Source organism: Ovis aries, chromosome 4 (genome assembly GCF_016772045.2).
Source record: "Ovis aries strain OAR_USU_Benz2616 breed Rambouillet chromosome 4, ARS-UI_Ramb_v3.0, whole genome shotgun sequence".
Classification (NCBI taxonomy): Eukaryota; Metazoa; Chordata; class Mammalia; order Artiodactyla; family Bovidae; genus Ovis; species Ovis aries.
The window spans coordinates 62,833,137-62,858,198 of record NC_056057.1 but is presented as its reverse complement, the minus strand read 5'-3'; the positions used below and the strand labels follow the sequence as shown (position 1 = coordinate 62,858,198).

At 37.1% G+C, this 25,062-nt stretch overlaps 1 protein-coding gene across 4 annotated transcripts in view; it reads left to right on the top strand.

Annotated features, from left to right (window-relative positions):
- The window catches only part of SEPTIN7 (septin 7), a 98,897-nt gene that overhangs the window by 51,269 nt on the left and 22,566 nt on the right, over positions 1 to 25,062 (top strand). For all 4 annotated transcript variants that reach the window (XM_060415027.1, XM_060415026.1, XM_060415024.1 and 1 more), the window contains 4 exons: positions 926 to 1,032; positions 13,794 to 13,894; positions 14,719 to 14,853; positions 21,616 to 21,733. In XM_060415027.1, coding sequence (XP_060271010.1) covers positions 926 to 1,032; positions 13,794 to 13,894; positions 14,719 to 14,853; positions 21,616 to 21,733 — 461 coding nt within the window. The remainder of the gene's footprint in view (positions 1 to 925; positions 1,033 to 13,793; positions 13,895 to 14,718; positions 14,854 to 21,615; positions 21,734 to 25,062) is intronic.

Sequence of the window (25,062 nt, the reverse complement as noted above, 5' to 3'; positions counted from 1 at the left end):
ATCAGTTATATTGGATGAAGATGCCTATTAAACTAACTGAACTACTAACAACTGGTGCCGTGTTAGTTGATAATTATTAAATGATTGTTACTTTATTTTGACTTTGTGTTACATGTATTCTAAAGTTGTTGATGTTTTAGTAAAAATTAGCTGTACATTTGGTATGGTCTCTTAGACTTGACATGAAGGGATAGAGAAGAGTATGTGAATCTTAGTGGAAATTGTCTTACCTCCCTCCTTTCTCAGTTTAGACAGAAGCATTTTTATAAAAAGTATATAGAAGTATGAAAAGTATGACTTTTTGGAATCTAGTTTATAGAGTGTACTTAAATTGATTGGTATATGGGTAAATTAGAAGTGGGTTTTTTTTTGTGGTTTGCTTTTAAAATACATTGTGATTATTTTTTCTTCTTTTTTTGTCAGCAGACACAAAAGTAAAAGTAAAAGTACAAAAGTACTACTTTTTTGTACTTACCTGATTTCTTGCCTTAGTCATTCATTAATTGTAAAAAGCATTGATACTTCTTTTATGCTTTATTGCACTGAAGCAGCAATATATAATCCAAGTGGGATGTTTCCTTCATGACTTTCATCTCTAGGAATAGATCACTGTTTTTTTAAAAAAACTGGTGACTATTGTATCAGATACATTACTTTTGTTTTTTTACGTTACTTTTAAAAAACACAGATTGTAGAATTATGAAGCCAAAAATCCTTTTCAAATACAGGTCTGACTTGGTAGGTAAGAAAATTAGGGCTAAGAACTTATTGTAATAGGGAGTCTTTATAGTATATTTTGTAATGTCACTTCCTTGTCCTCCAAGAAGTAATTGGATGAAAGCAAGTTTGATTATAACACTGGTTGAATATTTAAGCTTGATAAGTTGACTGAATTTTAACAGATTTCCCCCTCTGTTTCTTTTAGGTGAATCTGGACTGGGAAAGTCAACATTAATCAACTCATTATTCCTCACAGATTTGTATTCTCCAGAGTATCCAGGTCCTTCCCATAGAATAAAAAAGACTGTACAGGTATGTGTATTGTTAATTGATGATAAGATAGGGTAATATTAACAGATACAAAACACATTCTATAAATTATTTTTTATAGATACTTTGTTATACAGTCCATCTGCTTTGTTAGGAACTTGGTTAAGATCTCTTAATATGTTCTCTGTGTTACTGTTTTTTAAGTCTCTTAAGTCATGTCGAGCTCTGGAAACCCCATAGATGGTAGCCTGCCAGGCTCCTCTATTCATGGGATTTCCCAGGCAATAATACTGAATCGGGTTGCCATTTCTTATGCCAAGGGATCTTCCTGACCTAGAGATCCAACCTGTGTCTCCTGCATTGGCAGGCGGATTCTTTATTACTGAGCCACCTGTACTTCCCCTCAAAACATATTCTGTGACTTGTATTATATTTATATATAGGTAGATTTCAAATTTGACCTTAGCCAGTGTAAAGTGTTAGTAAACATGGTTGTTGTTGAAAAAGAGAGTGATTGATTGAGAAGTGCATGTAATTAGAGGGACTTTCTTGATTTAGAACCTTATGAATTTGTCCTAAGAATCCTCCTAGAGATTATGCTGTGATACAGTAAATGATAACTTGTAGAATTATGCTGCAATATGGTAACTACTTGCCATATGTAGCTATTTAAGTTTAAAGAGTTACAAGTCATTGAAGCAAAAAATTCTGTTTTTCAATTGCACTCGGTATATTTCACGTAGTAATATGTGGCAAGTAGCTACCATTTGGAGCAGTGCAGATTATTTCCACCATTGCAGAAAATTCTGTTGGACAGGGTACAGAAAACATGACTTATGTCAAAGCCATTAGTATTTGTTTTAGTGAACGGCATGATACCACGTGATAGTTAAGTGACAGTAACAGTTTGTTAATACTTTAAGCTATGTGTGGTCTAATATAGTACTTCTCAATCTTTAATGTGCATTCAGATCATCTGAGGAGCTTGTTACACTTAGTTCCTGTTCTAGGAAGTCTGAAGTGAGCTGAGATTCAATATTTCTAACCAAATCTAAGGTGATGCTAATGCTGCTAGCAAAGTGCTAGACTCTATAGTTCTAGTGATATGTTGTCCAGGACAGTAGCTGGTAGCCACATTTGGCTGTTGAGGTCTTAAAATATGAGATGTCTATGTTAAGATGCAAGTATAAAATATACCCCAGATTTTGAAGTCTTTGTTTTTTTTTTTTTTAAAAACATTATTTTATTAAAAGTTCTCTATTGATTATATTTTGTAATAATGATTAATTGGTTATATTGGGTTAAGTAAAATTCAATAATTTCATCTGTTGCTACTTTCTAAAGTGGCTACTGAAATTTTAAAAATACATTTTTGTTAGGCAGCACTGCTCTAAACTATTGATTGAAAGATTTGTTGATAGATTGATACAGTAATACACAGCACATAAGCAGAAAAGTAGTGGAGTGAACAGTTGTAGCAGAAGCATGTCTTATTGAGGCAGTGATGCTAGAGCTGGATATTTTGTTTCTTCTTTAAAGTTTTCTCTGTTTCAGGAATTTTTAAAATATCCTTTATGGAGTTTGAGGTTTCAAATTACCTGTTAAAAAATGTGTTCTAAAAACTTGATACTATACTACATTGCTTATTTATTTTGTGATATATTAGATATTTTAACCCTAAGCAACAAGATAAACTTTAAATTTTCTTAATTTAAGTATTTAAATCCAGAATTAGTAACTAGTTGTATAGAAATGTTAAGGAAACCCCACAGTGTAGATTCTTAAGTTCAGGAATATTTATTGTAAAATGTCTTGTTAAATATTAATAGTCATATATCTACCGGGGGTGTTCTTGGCTGTTAGTGCTGGTGAGGGAATTTTCTGAGTCCTTTTTGTAGTTTTTAGCACCTGGCATAACGCAAGGTCGACATTAATAATAAAACGACTCTTAGTGAATCATTAACATCTTCCAGGTACTATTCCAAACACTTTAGATACATTTATTTAATTATTGCAGTAACTTTTTCAGGTAAATGGTGTTATCATCCCTATTTTACAGATGTCGGAAGAGATGATGACATACCTGATATCATGTAGTTAGCATACCAGAACTAGGACACAAATCTGAGCACTATGGTTTAGTCTGTATTGTATAAAACTATGCTATCTCTATAGTTTAGAAACTTAGTAAGTGTTAGCTTAGTAGATTAGTGAGTTCTTAATAAATGGATTAGCTTTACTTTTTAATGATGTTTGGTCCAAAAAATTGTCATTTTTCTTTTATTTATATTGCCTTTTCCTTGAAAAATCTTATGTATGGAGATAGATTTTCCAGTTAGGCAGTTTAGACAAACTGAATTGATCGGTGAGGTTATTTCTTCATAGTTATGTAATATATGAGTTTAGTTTTAAAAAATGGAAAATTAAGTCATAAGGTAAAAAATGGAATTATGTCTTAAGGCTGATCTATCTGTTGCTGCTGCTAAGTCACGTCAGTCATGTCTGATCTGTGCGACCCCATAGATGGCAGCCCACCAGGCTCTCCTGTCCCTGGGATTCTCTAGGCAAGAACACTGGAGTGGGTTGCCATTTCCTTCTCCAGTGCATGAAAGTGAAGTTGCTCAGTTGTATCCGACTCTTCGTGACACCATGAACTGCAGCCTACCAGGCTGCTCCGTCCATGGGATTTTCCAGGCAAGAGTACTGGAGTGGGGTGCCATTGCCTTCTCCTATCTGATGCTAGCTAGTAAGGAATACCTAGTGTTGTTTTGTTTTTACTTTTAAATGGTATATACATGATGTTCATTATTGCTTATTATATTTGAATTTTCAAGCTGGACTCTGGAGGGTATTGACCGACCATTATGTACTAGGTTTGAAATTCCAGTAAACTTGTTGGTGGATGATGGAAGCCAATTAATCATAAAAGTTTCATACCTTACCATGTTTTGTTTTATTTTATTTAAACAAAATAGGCAAGTGGACAGTATTTTTAGCTCTTTTGGTTCACCCAGTGCAGTGATTTTTGCTAGTGTCTGAACAGATGAAGTGTATTGGCACTTGCAATCTAAGGAATTCAATACACGGAAATCTAGTTTAACATACTTTGCAACAAAGTATTTGCTCAAACAAGGAGAGTTTGCTTCACCCCCATCCCTTCTCCCCCTCCCCACCCCGACCCGCACTCCTCAGCCTAGTTCTTATACGTCTGGCTTATCCTGCTTTGGCCAAACCAACCACTTTGCTGTCCATTGAGCAGGCCAATCTCTTCCACTCCAGGGGCCTTCCACTTTGTTTCTCTGCTTGCAGTGGTTTTCCTTGGAATATCCTCATGGCTTGCTTCCTACCTAATTTTCATCAGTTTTCTGCTTAAAAGTTGCTTTCTTAATGAAGCCTTTCTTGACCACTCTATAAACTCTGTAAGGGTAGGGACTCCTTTTTATTCACCCTTAAAAGCTAAGTTTCTAGCACGGCATCTGTTACATGTTAGCATCCAGTATTTGTTGACTGACTGAACAAACAATTTTTTAAAATTTGTTTGAGGATCTTTGAAGTTTTGTTTCTATTTTTTTTTTTTTTTGGTCTGTGAAATTTTATAAAACACTATCGTAGATTAAGTGGAATGATTTCAAATTTGAGAATCTTTGAAATTTTAAATTTAATCTTTTTTGAAATTTTGTTGATTATTTTTGTCTTAAGCAGATTTTTTTTGCATTTAATTTTTAAGTTCGTGTGTAGTGTGTACTAAAAGGGCACAAATTTAAGCATAGAACTTGGTGTTACTTATGTATTCATATATCTGGGTTTCCCTGGTGGCCAGTGGTAAAGAATCTGCCTGCTGAAGTGGGAGATGTGGGTGTGATCCCTGCAGAAGGAAACGATGACCCACTCCAGCATTCTTACCTGGGAATCCCATGGACAGAGGAGCCTGGCGGGCTACAGTCCATGGAGTCGCAAAAAGTTGGATACAACTTAGTGACTAAACAACAGCAGCAATTCATATATCCAAGTAACCACTTCCCAGATTAAGATACAGTATTTTTCTAGGAACCTGGAAGGCTTCCTTGTGTCTTCTCTCACTTAGTATTATACCCACTCCCACTTAATAAACACCTTTCTGACATCTCCATGGATTGATTTTGTCTGCTCTTGATTTCATTTAATTATATCTTAAGTCTGGTTTCTTTCACTGAGGATTATGTGTGTGGTATTTATTCATGTTGTATAGCTGTAGTTGTTTTCATTGTTTTATAATATTCTACTATATGACTGTATCGCAGCCTGTCCTCTTCATTGTAGGTAAGCATATGAGTTTTCAGTTTTTGACTGACATAAATGTTCTTGTATATATCTTTTGGTGGACATAAGTACTCATTTCTGTTGTGTATGTGTGTGTACATGCACCTGTGTGTATACATAAAGACATTTCATTTTTTTCCCTTTGATTTCTTATAAGATTGAACGTCTTTTATACTCATTAATTGTTCAGATTTCATGAAGTGTTTTGACCATCTCAATATGTCCTGTTTTTAACTTCTTGAGATTTGCAGATGTTTCTTATCGAGATAACGGTCGCTTACATTCAGTTATTGCAGGTAGTTTCTCCTAGGCTGGTATCTGGTAAAAGATGGGAGAAGCTCTCAATTTGTCAGAATTCTGTTTATATTGGTCTGTCTCCAGAATAATGCTGTCTTAAACTCACTTTTCCTTCTTTTAAGGTAACACTTCAAAGCTATCCTCTTCTGTTGTAAATGTTCTCCCAGCTCTCCCTTTTTTTGAAAACAAAGGCATAATTAGACTAAGGCTATCTCTAGTAACATTTTTAAGACAAAGGCCTGTGTACCACTATTAAATCTCCTCCTTTTACCAAAAGTAAGACCTTTAACATTTGAGAGCTAGATTGATCCTTATTAAAATCCCAGAGAAGTCCTCTTTCCTGATGTACCATGGAGGTATTCCTTGATACACTGGAAACAAGATGAAGGTTGTCTGAACTCTTTTCTCCTCTTACCTAGGAGAGAACATGGCCTATTCCTAGTCATTCAGTTGTTAGAGAATAGAATGTAATTTTCTTTTACATTTGAGTGGTTTTTCACCAAGCTCAATAATCTAGCAGATGATCTGCTCTTGGGAGCTCTTAAATTCTCTCAGTGAAGAGTGATCAGAAGTATTACATCTTAGCCCAGACATATTAGACTAGGAAAAATATACAATCCTGAGTTTCAAAAAGCTAATGTCTGCAATTTCCCTGACCTGAAGGCTTTCTGGAACACTTCCAGCTGTCAAAAAGAAGAGAAGTGACATCCTGTGATGTGGCCAAATAGGGAGTGAAACTTCTATAAAGACCACAATCTCATCATCTCTTCTAGCATTATTTATTTACAAGAGGCTTGTTTGTATTTTAAAGAAGAAATTCCTTCACATTCACAGTCTTGGGAGAAAGGAGAAACTATCTACTCTGAGCAGGCAAATGATTCGGAGTTTCCAGTGTATCAGTGGTTCTGATCTGAGTGAACTTTTCAGTAATAGAAGTCTTCTGAGATTAATTCCCAACATCCTATCTTTGGCCTTAGAAACCTAAGCTGTGCACTTCCGAATGTAAGCTGACATTCTGGTCCTGTAGTTCTTTATACTAGTCTTTTCAAAGTACACTGTGCTTCACAATCACTTGGAAGCCTTGCTCAGTCTGTCAAGTCCCCCTCCCCATATTTGAGGCAGAGCCCAAAGAATTTGGCATTTCTTTTAAGTTTCCAAGCTATTCAACTACCAGTCTGGGTACTATACTTTGTGGACCACTCCTTGTGTTTCTGGCCTGCTGTGGACTGATTTCATCCTATCTCTGTGAAAGAAAGTAAGAGAGTGAACTGTTTTTCCTGAGTTCTTCCAGAATATTTCTAATTGAATGAAATGGTACCATGTTACTTTTACTTTCATTCATATATATTTTTTCCCAATAGACTGATGAAAGTTATAGAAAAAATTTGAACACTTAAGCTCTACTTCATAGTCTCATCTCAAACATAGATGATTAGATTAACAATTTTCAAGAAAAATATTATTAATACAATGTTATATACATGGTAGCAAGTTTTATGATCTTATATTTGAAAATTTTTATATCATATTTCATTTCAGCAAAAGTTTGCCAGCTATCTCCTAGGGAAAGGTGATAGTTGGCAACCTTCATAGGGAAAGACCATCCTTTATTCTGAGACTAAATCCATTTCGGTTTCTTTTGTGAAATGACAGTGCTAGATTTGTTTTTTCTTTCAGATTTTTTTTTTTAATTTTATTTTTTTTTATTTGGCTCTGCCAGGTCTTAGTTGGAGCATGTGGGATCTAGTTCCTTAGCTAGGGATTGAACCCAGGCCTTTTACATTAGGAGTGTGGAGTCTTAGCCACTGGACCTCCAGGGAAGTCCTTATTATTTTTATTTTTCCCAGATTTTTAGTTGGCTGCCTTATGTTGGTCATCTTTAAAACTTTTTTCTTGGTTTATGAAGTTTAGTAAATCTCTATTTTAGATTAGATGGAAACAAAAGTTTTGGAGATGAGAAGTGAAAGCAATGAATCCTATCCCTAAGATAACTTCTTATGACTCCTTGAAACATCTTTTATAGAGTCCAGTTAGGAAACTCTGCTGTTAATGTTGGTCCAGTTTTGATAATTTTTTTTTTGAGGCAGTTTTACACAGAGCAGGTATTTAAATACTTGTCTTTTACCAGGTTTGGGGGCTACCAGGATGTTGGACATAGAGTTCTCAAGGTTGTCACAGTCATGTGAAGGATATAGCAAAAAGTCATGATATAGTGAGAAAGATGCTGCTCTAGGGTGGTATAGAGGTGACTTAGGCAAGGTATATTTTAGTGAAATCATAGGAATAGAGGGCAGGATGACAGTGAGTTGGGAAGTGACTTTGTGAGTCAGTGAAGATGGAAATAGCTGTGAAGGAAGGGATGAGAGGGAATACCTAGAGGTCCAGTGTAGGGGACAGAGACAGTGGTTTGGTTTTTATTTCTAAAAAAGACCTGAAAATGTTTGTATCCTATGGAGAATCAGTTCCTAAGAGATGAGAGATTGAAGATACAGGGGAACTAGTCTAAATAGTTGTTGAGATGACTTTGAAATGGAAATTGATCAAATCCCCACCATAGATTGAGAAATTAGCCTCAGGGAAAAAAGAAATCTATTCCACTAAACAGGAGAGAACATTCAAAAAAGCTTCAGAAAAATTGAGGATGCTCTTGAGAACCCTCCTACACTGTTGGTGGGAATGTGAATTGGTGCAGCTATTATGGAGAACACTATGGAGCTTCCTTTAAAAACAGGTACCATATCATCCAGCAGTCCCATTCCTTAGCATATATCTGGAGAAAACTCAAATTCAAAAGGACAGATGCACCCCAGTGTTCATGGCAGCACTGTGTACAATTATCAAGACATGGAAGTAACTTAAATGTCCACTGACAGATGGATAAAGAAGGGGGGGGTGTGTGTGCGCATAGTAGAATATTACTCGGCCAAAAAAAAGAATGAAACCGCAGCAGATATTACACTAAGTGAAGTAAGCAGATATTTTCAGCAGCAGATATTACACTAAGTGAAGTAAGTCAGGAGAATGACAAATACCATATGATATCACTTAATATGTGAAATCTAAAAACATGATACATGGAGAAGGAAATGGCAACCCACTCCAGTACTCTTGCCTGGAGAATCTCACAGACAGAGGAGCCTGGTAGGCTACAGTCCATGGGGTCGCAAAGAGTCAGACACAACTGAGCGACTTCACTTCAGGAAACTGGATCCCTCATACTATAACTAAAGATCCTGAGTGCTGCAACTAAGACCTAACATAACCAAATAAATAAAAATTCTTAAAAAGATGTTAAAAAAAATGATACAAATGAATTTTATTTATAAAACAGAAACAGACTCAGAGAAAACAAACTTATGGTTACCAAAGGGGAAAGGAGGAGGGATTAATTAGGAATTTGGGATTAATAGATACATACCACGTTATATGTATGGATGTGAGAGTTGGACTGTGAAGAAGGCTGAGCGCCAAAAAATTGATGCTTTTGAACTATAGCGTTGGAAAAGACTCTTGAGAGTCCCTTGGATTGCAAGGAGATCCAACCAGTTCATCCTAAAGGAGATCAGCCCTGGGATTTCTTTGGAAGGAATGATGCTGAAGCTGAAACTCCAATACTTTGGCCTCCTCATGCGAAGAGTTGACTTATTGGAAAAGACCCTGATGCTGGGAGGGTTTGGGGGCAGGAGAAGAAGGGGACGACCAAGAATGAGATGGTTGGATAGCATCACCGACTAGATAGACATAAGTTTGAGTGAACTCCGGGAGATGGTGATGGACAGGGAGGCCTGGCGTGCTGTGATTCATGGGGTTGCAAAGAGTTGGACATGACTGAGCAACTGAACTTAACTGAACCACATTATATAAAATAGATAAGCAACAAGGACCTACTATATAGCACAGGGAGCTATATTCAATATCTTGTAATAACTTTCAGTGGAAAAAGAACTGAAAAAGAATATATATATCCATTTGAATGTAAATAAAAAGGACTGTATATTTATATAGTTTGCCATGCACCTGAAACATTGTAAGTCAGCTGTACTTGAGTTTAAAAAAATTTAAAAATAAACAGCAACAACAAATTGGGAATGTTCTTGTCTTCCAGTGAAGATCAAGTACTTTGCTGAGCATGGTGGCAGAGATTGTAAGGTAGAGCTTGTGTGCATGTGTGTGTGCTCAGACACTTCAGTCGTGTCCAGCTCTTTGTGACCCTGTGGACTGTAGCCCACCAGGCTTCTCTGTTGATGGGATTCTCCAGGCAGGAAGACTGGAGGGGGTTGCCATTCCCTTCCTTCAGGGGATCTTCCTGACCCAGGGACTAAACCCACAAAAGTCTCCTGCATTGCAGGCAAGTTCTTTATCTGCTGAGCCACCTGGGAAGCCCCAAGATAGAACTTGGGAAGAGTCATACTAGAAGAGACATGAGGTGAAGGAGCAAATAAAAAGACTATCAGATGACCTGGAAATTCCTGTCATAGTTAAAGTTTATGAAATTTATGGAAAAGTATCTTCGCCAGAAAGGAAAAGAAAGGCTTTGGGAGGGGTTTGTTAATAGAAAATGAAAGGGACATGGGAATTAAGATTTCAGTGTAAAGAGAGAGGGGAATGAGGTATATAGTGGTTCGGAGAGTAGAAGGCAGAATTAGTGCTTGGATCAAGTTTCTTCTCAGTTCGTTCTCAGTCTTGGTGAGAAGGAAGTAGTTTTTAAGCATCACTATTCTGTTGGTCATTGCCTCTCTAAGTATCTTGTTGAACATAATGAAGTACATATGATGATGCTTGTCTTTTGAGTTATTGAATAATCTAGAATAGATTTTGTGTTTGAGCCAAGTGGAGTATTGCAGACTGTTCAAGTTTCTACTAGCTGAGTCTGCAGAGCTTTGGCTGTAATGCCATCTCCTGAGCAAGTGTAGGTGGAGGTATGCTCTTAACAGAAAATTTTAGCCTTCTCCTCAAATGTTGATATAGTTATAATACTTTATCTTAAAAAATGACTCAAACATTAAGTTAGAAAAGTGTAATGTGTTTAATAGTCTTTCAGAAATGGAAGACGTGAAGCTGTATGAACAGTGAAAGTTTGACTTTTTCTCAGACTGAAAAACTGTAAATATTAGAAAAAGTGTGAGTTTCTGGAATCTAGGAATCCAAAGTAGCCCTTCATTATCATACATAAACAATATAATAGGCTTTAATTTTATTTTTCAGAGAAAAGCTCGTTTGAAAGTGCCCTTGATTCATTCATTCCTTTTGTATTAAATTATGTGTTTAATCTTTGAGAACTCTGAGTGATGCCGTAAAATATGCTGGTGTGACCTGCTTAAGTAAAGTGCATGGGAAAGTGGCCATTTGGAATAGATTTCTTAAGAAAAGTTTGAAATTCCTGGACTTGAACTAATTTGTTTACCATGGATCCCATGAGGATACTTGCAAAGCCAGATGATAGGATACAGTTGGATCCTGTGAATGGCACTAGTTTACAGTTATGTTTTCTGGATTTCTTCCATATGTTGCCGTCGTCTTTGTATTTGACCATGTATGGATACACAGAATTTCATAGGCCAAAGAAGAAAAGAAACTTTCATATGAAAAGCAGATCTTCATTTGTATTATCACTCCAATAAACAATTAAGTTGTTGAACTAATTTTTTAAAAAACAAAGGAGCAAAAATCTTAAAATTTAAGCTGTTGTGGTGTGTGATTAGTATACAGCCCAGTACTGGAGGTAGAAATGTTCTTTGTTTGGTAATGAGAGAACCAGAAATGGTTTGGAGTAAAATCAGGAGATGATTCATGTAGAACAGTTAGATTTTTACATCAGTTCTAATACATGATACTGTGTCATTTAAAATAATTTTTGAGAAATTTTAGGTGAAGGGATGGTTACTTTAGATATTTCTGCTTCAGTGACAGTTACCATAAATGGATAACTTATTTTTATGAGGGAGATGGAGGCAAATGAGATATATATTGAGAGCTGTTAGATTTGAATAGATTGTTCTTTTTTAAAAAATTGAAATATAATTGACATATAACCAGATTGTCCTTTTTAACTATAGACAACTACTAGATATATAGAATGTGAATTTCTAAGCCACATGAAGTAATATCACTCAATTTTTTTTAGTTTTGATAATCTACACTGATGAGTCTGATTATTTCCACAGTTATTTTGCCTCCCTTATATTATTAGAGTAACTCAATATCAGACAGACTGTATTATCTTAGCTATGTGGTATGAAACAGTATTCTCCGAAGCAGTGTGCAACCATCATTGATATTGAAGGTGACCAGAAAATATTAGAGCCCGTATCTATTGATGTTTAGCTTTTTTTAATTTACAGAGAAATTGACACTTCCTGCTATTGAATGTTCAGATAACCAATTTTATATGTTTGGTAGATAAATAAATGTACTTACATTTGGGATATCTAAAATTTTCACTGACAGTTTACATTAGGGTCAAAGCAGTTTAAAAACCATTGGTCTAAAAGATAAGAACTTTGTCTCTTATTTGTCTAAAAGATTGGAAGCATTTCTGTGAATATGCATGTCCAAATTTCAGTTTCAGCAACTTTCTTTTTTGATAATGCTCTTTTAACAAAATAATTTCTGATTGCTATCAATCTTCACTATCGAATTCAGTAGTCACTAAGCCTCATGTGGATTGGGAGGATCCCCTGGAGATGGAAATGGCAATCCACTCCAATATTCTTGCTTGGAAAATCCCATGGACAGAGGAGCCTGGCAGGCTATAGTCCATGGGGTCAGCAAAGAGTCAGACATGACTTAGTGACTAAACAACAACAGCAACAAAGCCAAGTGTAGCTGTTTCAGTTTAAGTTAAATAAAATTGAACATTCAGTTCCTCAGTTGCTCTAGTCAGATTTCAAGAACTTGTTAACCTCATGGACAAGCAGCTAGTATGTATTGGATAGTTTAGATATAGAACCATTTCCATCATCTCAGAAAGTTCTGTTGAGCAGTGCTGCTATACGCTTTTAGCTCTGCAGTCTTAGTTTCAACTCTTCAGTCTCTTCATCCATCAGCTAGCATCTGTAAGAAAATGTGAGGGTAATGGAAAGACATTATCCATTTTTTAACCTGTAAAGGTAAACCAAACTTTTCCTACCCAGAAATTAATTGCTTTTCCTTTCCCAACTCTGTTAATCAACATAGATAGTTGAAATTGTTTTTCATGTGATTACATTTCCCTCTCTAAGTCTAGTAGTACTTAATTGGTGCCATCCTATGGCACGTAACATTCAAAGTTTAATTCGTGCCTCTTAAGTTAGCCTGTCAGCATACTTGGAACCTCTAGTCTTACTAAACACTATATATAAATTAAATGAAAGCCTATCTTTTTCTGGGAGAATGATTCTGCTTTTCTGTTTGAATGAATGTTTGCTTTAAGTAGGAGCAGCATATGTCCCAAGATGAATGATTTTTACATTCTAAAACAGAATTTGGGGTTACAGAGTATCTTAGATTGTAGGAAGAACTGCTGTTATTAAGTCCAATGCCTTTTCTTAAATAGAACATTTTTACAAACTCTAAAGAGAACTGAAGATTTTACTCAGTTAGTAGGGTTTTACCCTACCAGATGCATTTTTTTTCAATGCCTGGATTTTGCTGATCGCTTTGACCTGAATGGACAATAACACATTTGAGAAGAAAGTTGGCTCTTAGTCATGACGTAAGCACAAGTGTAAATAATTATAGCCATGCTGAGAAAGATTTGGGAATGGAAATAAGTTCACTTGAGTAATTGGTTGGGACCAAAGTAAATGGAGATAATCCAGAAAACATTTACTGCAAATGGTAGATTAAATGTACTTTCTGATAAATCGTATTTGATCTCTGTGAATTACTTGATCATTCAAGCACATTGTTTATTTGTATTATTAGATGTGCATTTATTAAATTTTAAATGGCTTTAATAATTAATAATATTTTATCAGTTCCTGTTTTCCTTCTCTATACCAACTATGAGCCATAAACCCATTATTTATATATATGTACTTTTAAGTAACCTGGACACTCAACATCTACAGTAATTGATTCTAAAGAAAGCGGCTGGGTGGGTAGATTTACTTTACAAAAATCTTCCTATTTAGTTTTGATTAACACTCGTCTCCCTACATCTTACCTTGTAGGAAACCACAGATATAATGTATGTTATTAATATCTGTACACAATGACTCTTACAGGTGGAACAATCCAAAGTTTTAATCAAAGAAGGTGGTGTTCAGTTGCTGCTCACAATAGTCGATACCCCAGGATTTGGAGATGCAGTGGATAATAGTAATTGGTAAGAAGGGTTTGTCCCTACTGCTTTCCATTGCATTTGGGAATAGGGCTGGTTAGACTTTTTTAACATTTTAAATCTTCTCACCTATGGTTACTAAAATTTAAGTAATATGGCTTGGGTTCATAGATCAACTTTGCCACTTGTCATTGTTGCTTAACTTCTTTGAACTGATTTCCTTTTCTATAAAATGATGATAACACTTTTCATAGAATTATTTTGAAGATAGACTCTAAAACATAGATAAAAGAATTCTCATTATTATAAGAAATTTGAAACTTTTCATTCTCTGCTATTAATTTTATCTGTTTTCTGTCACACCCTAATTTAAATATGATTTTAGACCTTCAGTTTTTCTGTAAGTTGTAAGTGAAGAAAACATCCATGACTTTCTTTTTGGAAATAAGATATTAGGAGCTTATAAAAATATTTTTATTTTTCTTTGAGTTCTGCATTATTTTTGAAGTAAATTTCTTAAACTTTTGAAATACCTAAATAAATTCATCATGAGGCTTCTGTGTTGTTTAATCTTTTCATTTGAAATCTAAAACTCTTTGGATGTAATTTTTCATGTTATAAAGTGTGTTTTTTGTTATTTAATCACTTAGTTATGTCTGACTCTTTGGTTGACCCCATGGACAGTCTGCCAGGCTCCTCTGTCCATAGGATTTCCCAGGCAAGAATACTGGAGTGGGCTGCCATTTTCTTCTCCAGAAGGTCTTCCTGACCCAGGGATCTTGGTGGATTCTTCACCACTGAGCCATCTGGGAAGCACCATTCATAAGTGGAATCTCAACTTAATTATTTTATTTATTTGCATTCTACAGCTGGCAGCCTGTTATTGACTACATTGATAGTAAGTTCGAGGACTACCTAAATGCAGAATCTAGAGTGAACAGACGTCAGATGCCTGATAACAGAGTGCAGTGTTGTTTATACTTCATTGCTCCTTCAGGACATGGGTAAGTACCTGAATACTTCTGATAACCTTTTCATTGTTTTATTATTACTTAACTTTGGGTGCATGTGTTAGTAATCCTTATCTCTGTGGAGTACGTTTAACTATACAACTTGTGAAGTTCCAAATTCCATATAAAAATGATTTATAAAAAATGTAAGTCCTAGCCACGCTGAAAATGATTTTACTTCTTAGTTTCTCATGTGTAAGACTGTGCTTCATGGAGAGGAATATTGTTTTCATCATGGTTTCGCGTCTCAATGTGGCTAATTTAGCTTTCTTGTTGACCAGTCTGCCACAGATTGAACAATCAAATAAGGAGAAACAGCCATAACAATTAGCTTAGACATAGTCTAAGAAACTCCAAAGATATTATTTATTATACATCTGGTAGAGAACATTGCCAAAAAACTTAAATACCAAGGTTCTAATGTGCTGTTTCTTTCTTCAGTAAATCTATTTCACTAATCTTCTATTTGACCTTAGCTGTCACAGTCAAATTATTTAAGTATCCTATCATCAGTACTAACCTTCTACTTATTAGGAGTTAAAATTAAGATCTGAGTATTTAGACATGTATCTGATCGGATTGTTTGTTTGTATGGCCAGCCTGTCCTCCTGTTTTGGTCGTTTGTGTTTCTTTGTCATTTTGAGGAGATATGCGTGTCATCGTCAACTGCAGATGTTTGTACTTACTCTTCTTTAAAGTGAAAGTGAAGTCGCTCACTCGGGACTGACTCTTTGCGACCCCATGAACTGTAGCCTACTAGGCTCCTCCGTCCATGGGATTTTGCAGGCAAGAGTACTGGAATGGGCTGCCATTTCCTTCTCCAGGGGATATTCCTGACCTAGGGATCGAACCCGAGTCTCCCACATTTCAGGCAGACGCTTTACCATCCAAGCCACCAGGGAAGCCCTCTTCTTTAGTCTTTGGTTAAATGACTCAGCATAACTCCGCCCCCTGATGATTGTAATTCCACCGTCTCTCCACCAAAAGGGACTGGACAGTTTCATAGCATTAGACTAAATAACATTGTCATCTAACACCAAAATTACAGTAGTGTAAACCAGTTCCTTCAAGAGAAAGTGAAAGTCGCTCAGTCGTGTCCAACTCTTTCTAACCCTATGGACTATAGAGTCCATGGAATTTTCCAGGCCACAATACTGGAGTGGGTACCAAACCCAGGTCTCCTGCATTGCGGGCAGATTCCTTACCAGCTGAGCCACAAGGGAAGCCCAGGAATACTGAAGTGGATAGCTTATTCCTTCTCCAGCAGATCGTCCCGACCCAGGATTTGAACCGGATTCTCTTGCATTGCAGGCAGATTCTTTACCAACTGAGCTATCAGGGAAGCCCGCTTTCAAGAGCATACCTTTCTCTTTTGTTTTCTGCTTTCTTCTTCATCTTTTGCCTAGATGGGCTAGTGCCCATTATCACCATCTTGGTTGAGCAGAAAGCCTTAATTTTATAGTTTACCATTTTTGCACTGTCTGATTGTAGTGGTACAGCTGTTTCTTTTTCATTTCTAATATTCTTCTATAGTATTCTCAGAAAATTATATATTTAAAGCCTAAAGCCCAAAATTGACTTATTGACTTAAAAGGCTAAAAAAAAAAAACACCTCAAAATACCATACTGTATAGTTTTTTTCTGATAACTTGTTAGTTTCTTCTTGAATTTTTATGTGTGTGTGTGTGTGTATATATATATACATATATATTTATTTATCATGCTAATATAACTTGTTAGGACTTTTTCCTGAAAGCCAGCAAAGTAAAATCTCAACCTGTAGTTAAGTCAATAGAAATTTGTCAGTGTATATCCACTTTTTATTATTTCAGATCTTTTGGACTCTCTCCAACACTTAGTAATTCTCATGGAATCACATTTCTCTTATCCCCTGAGGGAAAATATATTCCTTAAAATTGCGTGGGAAATAAAATTTTTTTTAAAGAAAAAATTCTGATATTATGTGTAGTGGCTTGGGACCATTTCTTGTTTGTCACAAGGGATGAGAGTTCCAGATTTTAATTTCTTAGTATAACAATGTGCTTTTGAGTAGTTTGTCAGCTTAACTATTTTTAGAAATGGAACAAAGTTTTGCCACTGGTATATGCTGCTGTGGATTAAGTGACATAATATGACATTGAATTTTCTGTAGAGCGTTCCAAATTCCATGCTCACTAAAGAGTGAAATTCCAGGCAGCATAGTAGAGGAATTATGACCTTTCTACCTGGGTAGTGCCTGGATTCCCTTTTTAGAGGTTCTGTTTTTGGAGTAATTGTAGATTGGTCCACCAGTGTATTTTCTGTGTCCGTTACCCACCAGGTGTCATCACTGAACAAAGGGTTAATTTGTGATTTCAGCTTGTTGCTGCTTCATTTCCTTTGTTCAGTGGTTGGTAACTGACTTGGAACTGGAATTTTTAAATGGTGTTTTTACAAACCTTTTCAATTTTGATTGCCACTTTGAAAAAAATGTCAGTTTTATAGAGATTTTTTTTTCCTTTAGAAATGTATATACGTATGTATGTTTAATAAATATTTTTATGTATTTTTATGTATGTTTAATAAATATTTGCCCTCTATTCATTTTACTTATTTTGCTGTAGGCTTTGAGGTATTAAATGGTTTTTTCTCTTTGTGAGTGTTTCATTGCTCAGTCGTGTCCAACTCTGTGACCCCATGGACTGTAGCTCCTCTCTCCCTGGGGTTTCCCAGGCAAGAATACGGAGTGGATTTCCATTTCCTTCTCCAGGGTATCTTCCTGACCCAGGGATCGAACCTGGGTCTCCTGCATTGCAAGTGGATTGTTCAGTGTCTGAGTCACCAGGGAAGGGTTTATCTTTTAGAAATTCTATAAAGGAGTTTCCTTTGTGTTTAAAAAAAACAAAAAACAAAAAAACAAACTTAAAAATTAGATTTGTTGGAAAAGATGATCTGAAATAAAATTAAATGGATAGAGGAAAAATTTCAACCAGTATGTAATCTGTTGTGAAATAAAAGTGTTTTCTGTTGGCATTTTGTAAGCTTTTAAAATTTGTATTCTAGTTTAAAAGGGCAGAGGGTTTTATCAGGGCTTTTATAAAGGTTATATCTAAAGTTTAATTTTGTAAAAACTGGTTTAATATTCTTCAGCCCTGTCATTTTATGTTTGAGAAGTTGACTTCCCTGATTTCCTTGTCATGGCTATTTTCAAGTATCTTTCTCTTGGAAAGTTGAAATAATAAACGTTCTGTAAATGTTGTTTTACTTTAAGCATAAAATCTTGTTAACTTGGATTACAATTTAATATTTTATATTCAGTTCAGTTCAGTCACTCAGTCGTGTCCAACTCTTTTTGACCCCATGAATCGCAGCATGCCACGCCTCCCTGTCCATCACCAACTCCCGGAGTTCACCCAAACTCATGTGCATTGAGTCAGTGATGCCATCCAGCCATCTCATCCTCTGTTGTCCCCTTCTCCTCCTGCCCCAATCCCTCCCAGCATCAGGGTCTTTTCCAGTGAGTCAACTCTTCGCATGAGGTGGCCAGAGTACTGGAGTTTCAGCTTTAGCATCATTCCTTCCAAAGAAGTCCCAGGGCTGATCTCCTTCAGAACGGACTAGTTGGATCTCCTTGCAAGATTCATTAAAATTATAGATTGACTGAATTCTTTTCTGTCACCAATTTAATGAGGTGGTAGTGGTAGTAATTTAACTTTGTCCTCCATATATCTGGAAGGTAAACTCTAAAAATTTACAAATGTGAGATTTTTAAAAAAATATATAGTGGAATAATTAAGTTTATTTTATGTGCTCCATATTTCTCTCTTAAAATTTGTTTATTTTTTGGCTCTGCTGGGTCTTCAGTGCTGCGTGTGGGCTTTCTCTAGTTGTGGTGAGCAGCGGCTACTCTAGTTGAGGTGCTTGGCCTTCTTATTGCAGTGCCTACTCCTGCAGAGCATGGGCTCTAGGGTGTGCAGGCTTCAGTAGTTGCTGCACATGGGCTGAGTAGTTGTGGCGCAGGGGCTTAGTTGTTCTACAGCATGTGGAGTCTTCCCAAACTAAGGATCAAACCTGTGTCCCCTGCATTGGCAGGCAGATTCTTAACCACTGAAACACCAGGGCAGTCCCAAATCCGAGATTGATTGAGCCATGACTTTTATACTTAGTGTTGTTATGTAATGATTGATGAAAAACAGGCAAAAACTTAAATATTTTCTCAAAATCAAAAGGTTTTTCAGTTGCCATTAGTGAGATAAGGGTGCTGTTTATAGATAAATATGGTGTTATTCCAGCCACACACTCTTTCTGTAGTGTTCTCTGAATGCTAATATCAAAATTAAAAGGATTTAAGATGAGAATTAGAATTGAAGCTGTCTCATTTCTCCATATCTGCCTTCCTGCCTTCTTACCCTGTCTTTCTGCCAGTCACCACGTCACTACCACAAAGAAGTATAGTATTATTCATCAGTAAAAAAGGAGTATCTCATTAGTCTCTGCTGCTGCTGCTAAGTCGCTTCAGTCGTGTCCGACTCTGTGCAAACCCATAGACGGCAGCCCACCAGGCTCTCCTGTCCCTGGGATTCTCCAGGCAAGAACACTGGAGTGGGTTGCCATTTCCTTCTCCAATGTATGAAAGTGAAGAGTGAAAGTGAAGTTGCTCAGTCATGTCCAACTCCTAGCGACCCCATGGACTGCAGCCTACCAGGCTCCTCTGTCCATGGGACCCCCCAGGCAAGAGAGTACTGGAGTGGGTTGCCATTGGCTTCTCCCATTAGTATGTGGACAACCCCCCAATACACCCATCAGTATATATATTAAACTATAGTATGCTAAGAGAACTCAAACAAGGGCTTTCTGTTTATTTTAAAATATTAGTCTGTAAAATTTATAATAAAATTATATCTTTATTCCATTTTCCTCATGTTTTATCAAAGTGAACGAATACTGTATTTCTATGCAAAATACTGCTGTTACCTTCATTTATTTTGTTAAATATTAATTTTTAGTCTAGTGTATTCTGCATGTGAGGAATAGCTGATTTTCGTTTATAGTTATTCAAAGATGTAAGGAAAATTACAGCAGCTTAGTTTTTTAGTCAGCACATATTTGAACACCTTCTCAAGTGTTGGAACTGTACTAGATATTACAGAAGAGATGAATGAGACAAAGGCCTTTGCTCTTAAGGATCTTCTAGTGAGAAGGTGGGAAGAACAAATACACAAGTAGGTGGTTACTATATGACAGATTCAGTGTTGTGATCCTTTAGGCTTCTAGTTTTAGGTTGGAGAAGAATTCTCAGAGGAAATGAGAATAGTAAGCTGGGTCCTAAAGGACAAATAGGAATTAGGCAAGTCAGCTAGAATGGCGATGGGAATGGAGTTGTTCCAGGCCAAGGCAATATGACCAAAGTATGGTGATTTTAAGATACTGTGAGAAGTTCAAAAAGGCTGGCATATTGGAAGTCGGAAGTAGCAAAAAATGCTAAGGGATGGTGAGAAATGAGGTCAGCTGAAGAGGTTATGTTTTCACAGGCTTCTTAGGCCACGCTCACTCAAGGAATCTGGCTTAGTAAGGTTTTCAGTCTGGGAATGACTTGATCAGAATTGGATTTTAGAAACATCATACTGACTGCAGTGTGTATGGTTTTGAGGGAAACCAGACAGATTCTTGTCATTATCGAAGTTTGGTGGCCTGAACCAAAGTAATGGAAAGGAGATAAATATATAAATATTTTTATTTATTCAGCAGGTTCTGGTGAATCTTTGGAATGGATAAATAGAGGAAGTTTATCCAATCTTGAGTCCTGGGTTTCAGCTTTGAGTAACTGGGTGGATTGAAGTGTTACTTACTGAAATAGAAAGCATAGAAGGGGAGGGGGTATTTGGGGGTTCAGATGAACTTTTGATTTTGAGGTGCCAGAATGGATTGTCTGAGTAGTATTTCCATCAGGTGAACACAAGCCTGGAACGTAACAATGAGATCTGGGCTAGGTATAAAGACTTGGGAGTTATTAAGCCATAAAAGATATTAGAAGTTGTTGTAGTTAATGATAAACTCATAGAATGTAGAGAAGAAAAGACCTAATAGAGAATTCTGAGGCATGTACCTTTTAAGGGACTAGCTTACAAAGAGGTTCCTGGAAATTAAGTGAACAGCTTGTGAGAGAGTAATGTCAGTGCTGCATAAGGGGCAAATTAAAAATACCATTAAACACAGTGTTTCTGAGTTGGCTGCTGCTGACTAATTATATTAGCAGCCTGAAAGTATTTGGTGACCTTAAAAGTATAGTGGCCAAGTGGAGGCAATAGTTAGAGTGTAATGAATAAAAGGGATGATGAAGAAGATGTTCTTCTGAGCCCCTTCTCTGAGAAATATACTGGGTAACAAGAAGTAAAAGAGGACTATAATTTTTCATTTACAAACAAGACAGATTTCCCAATTTGAGTGATAAGTAGAGTCTCTTGTAAGAAAGCTTATTAGGAGCCTTTCTGGATTTTCCGATTCTACTTTTGGGCCCACGTGCTGTGACCAGGGTGTTAAAATGCAGGAGTCAAAGCTTTCTTAGGCATTCCAGTGCTTCTTGAAATCCTGTTCTTCCTCACTGTTGCTGGCCCAATATACATGTTTAGAGAGTGTTTCTCATGAGGAAATGAAGTAGTTCCAATGTATGTAATTTTACATACATTGTAAAATTGGAATGTAAAAAGTAATTGGAATGTAAAAAGTCTGTTCTCCCAAATTGGTCAATCCAGTCATATTAAATATTGTGTATTTCAGACTTAAACCATTGGATATTGAGTTTATGAAGCGTTTGCATGAAAAAGTGAATATCATTCCACTTATTGCCAAAGCAGACACACTCACACCAGAAGAATGCCAACAGTTTAAGAAACAGGTAAGTAAAATGACTTTGGGAATTCTTAGGATTCTAATATTATTCATGTAATTTGTAGTTTTTCATATTTTCATTATAATGTGTTACAGTGTGTTCCTCCTGCTACTTTATTGTGTATGTGTGGTTGTTTACACTATATTAAAAATAACTGTTGAAAATAGTCTCCTGCTTTAGTTTTCTTCTCAGTTCAGAGACACTTTGTGACCCCATGAATCGCAGCACACCAGGCCTCCCTGTCCATCACCAACTCCCGGAGTTCACTCAGACTCAGGTCCATCAAGTCAGTGATGCCATCCAGCCACCTCATCCTCTGATGTCCTCTTTTCCTCCTGCCCCAGTCCCTCCCAGCATCAGAGTCTTTTCCAGTGAGTCAACTCTTCGCATGAGGTGGCCAAAGTACTGGAGTTTCAGGTTCAGCATCATTCCTTCCAAAGAAATCCCAGGGCTGATCTCCTTCAGAATGGACTGGTTGGATCTCCTTGCAGTCCAAGGGACTCTCAAGAGTCTTCTCCAAAACCACAGTTCAAAAGCATCAAAAGCGCTCAGCCTTCTTCACAGTCCAACTCTCACATCCATACATGACTATTGGAAAAACCATAGCCTTGACTAGACGGACCTTTGTTGGCAAAGTAATGTCTCTGTTTTTCAATATGCTCTCTAGGTTGGTCATAACTTTTCTTCCAAGGAGTAAGCGTCTTTTATTTTTATGGCTGCAATCACCATCTGCAGTGATTTTGGAGCCCCCCAAAAATAAAGTCTAACACTGTTTCCCCATCTATTTCCCATGAAGTGATGGGACCAGATGCCATGATCTTAATTTTCTGAATGTTGAGCTTTAAGCCAACTTTTTCACTCTCCTCTTTCCCTTTCATTAAGAGGCTTTTTAGTTCCTCTTCCCTTTCTGCCATAAGGGTGGTGTCATCTGCATATCTGAGGTTACTGATATTCTCCCGGCAATCTTGATTCCAGCTTGTGCTTCTTGCAGCCCAGCATTTCTCATGATGTACTCTGCATAGAAGTTAAATAAGCAGGGTGACAATATACAGCCTCGACGCACTCCTTTTCCTATTTGGAACCAGTCTGTTGTTCCATGTCCAGTTCTAACTGTTGCTTCCTGATCTGCATACAGATTTCTCAAGAGGCAGGTCAGGTGGTCTGGTATTCCCATCTCTTTCAGAATTTTCCACCGTTGATTGTGATCCACACAGTCAAAGGCTTTGGCATAGTCAATAAAGCAGAAATAGATGTTTTTCTGGAACTCTCTTGCTTTTTCCATGATCCAGCAGATGTTGGCAATTTGATCTCTGGTTCCTCTGCCTTTTCTAAAACCAGCTTGAACATCAGGGAGTTCACAGTTCACGTGTTGCTGAAGCCTAGCTTGGAGAATTTTGAGCATTACTTTACTAGTGTGTGAGATGAGTGCAATTATGTGGTAGTTTGAGCATTCTTTGGCATTGCCTTTCTCTGGGATTGGAATGAAAACTGACCTTTACCAGTCCTGTGGCCACTGCTGAGTTTTCCAAATTTGCTGGCATATTGAGTGCAGCACTTTCACAGCATCATCTTTCAGGATTTGAAACAGCTCAACTGGAATTCCATCACCTCCACTAGCTTTGTTCGTAGTGATGCTTTCTATGGCCCACTTGACTTCACATTCCAGGATGTCTGGCTCTAGATGAGTGATCACACCATCGTGATTATCTGGGTTGTGAAGATCGTTTTTGTACAGTTCTGTGTATTCTTGCCACCTCTTCTTAATATCTTCTGCTTCTGTTAGGTCTATACCATTTCTGTCCTTTATTGAGCCCATGTTTGCATGAGATGCTCCCTTGGTATCTCTAATTTTCTTGAAGAGATCTCTAGTCTTTCCCATTCTGTTCTTTTCCTCTATTTCTTTGCACTGATTGCTGAAGAAAGCTTTCTTTATCTCTTCTTGCTATTCTTTGGAACTCTGCATTCAGATGCTTATATCTTTCCTTTTCTCCTTTGCTTTTCGCTTCTCTTCTTTTCACAGCTATTTGTAAGGCCTCCCCAGACAGCCATTTTGCTTTTTTGCATTTTTTTCCATGAGGATGGTCTTGATCCCTGTCTCCTGTACAATATCACGAACTTCTGTCCATAGTTCATCAGGCATTCTATCAATCAGATCTAGACCCTTAAATCTATTTCTCACTTCCACTGTATAATCATAAGGGATTTGATTTAGGTCATACCTGAATGGTCTAGTGGTTTTCCCTACTTTCTTCAATTTAAGTCTGAATTTGGCAATAAGGAGTTCATGATCTGAGCCATAGTCAGCTCCTGGTCTTGTTTTTGTTGACTGTGTAGAGCTTCTCCACCTTTGGCTGCAAAGAATATAATCAATCTGATTTCGGTTTTGACCATCTGGTGATGTCCATGTGTAGAGTCTTCTCTTGTGTTGTTGGAAGAGGGTGTTTGCTATGACCAGTGTAATTTCTTGGCAAAACACTATTAGTCTCTGCCCTGCTTCATCCCGCATTCCAAGGCCAAATTTGCCTGTTACTCCAGGTGTTTCTTGACATCCTACTTTTGCATTCCAGTCCCTTATAATAAAAAGGACATCTTTTTTGGGTGTTAGTTCTAAAAGGTCTTGTAGGTCTTCATAGAACCATGCAATTTCAGCTTCTTCAGCATAACTGGTTGGGGCATAGACTTGGATTACTGTGATATTGAATGGTTTGCCTTGGAAATGAACAGAGATCATTCTGTCATTTTTGAGATTGCATCCAAGTACTGCATTTTGGACTCTTCTGTTGAGCATGATGGCTACTCCATTTCTTCTAAGGGATTCCTGCCCACAGTAGTAGATATAATGGTCATCTGAGTTAAATTCACCCATTCCAGTCCATTTTAGTTCACTGATTCCTAGAATGTCAACGTTCACTCTTGCCATCTCCTGTTTGACCACTTCCAGTTTGCCTTGATTCATGGACCTGACATTCCAGGTTCCTATGCAATATTGCTCTTTACAGCATTGCACCTTGTTCTATCACCAGTCACATCCACAGTTGGATGGAGCTTTGGCTCCATCCCTTCATTCTTTCTGGAGTTATTTCCCCACTGATCTCCAGTAGCATGTTGGGCACCTACTGACCTGAGGAGTTCCTCTTTCAGTATCCTATCATTTTGCCTTTTCATACTGTTCATGGGGTTCTCAAGGCAAGAATCCTGAAGTGGTTTGCCATTCCCTTCTCCAGTGGACCACATTCTGTCAGACCTCTCCACCATGACCCGTCTTGGGTTGCCCTGCGGGCATGGCTTGGTTTCATTGAGTTAGACAAGGCTGTGGTCCTAGTGTGATTAGATTG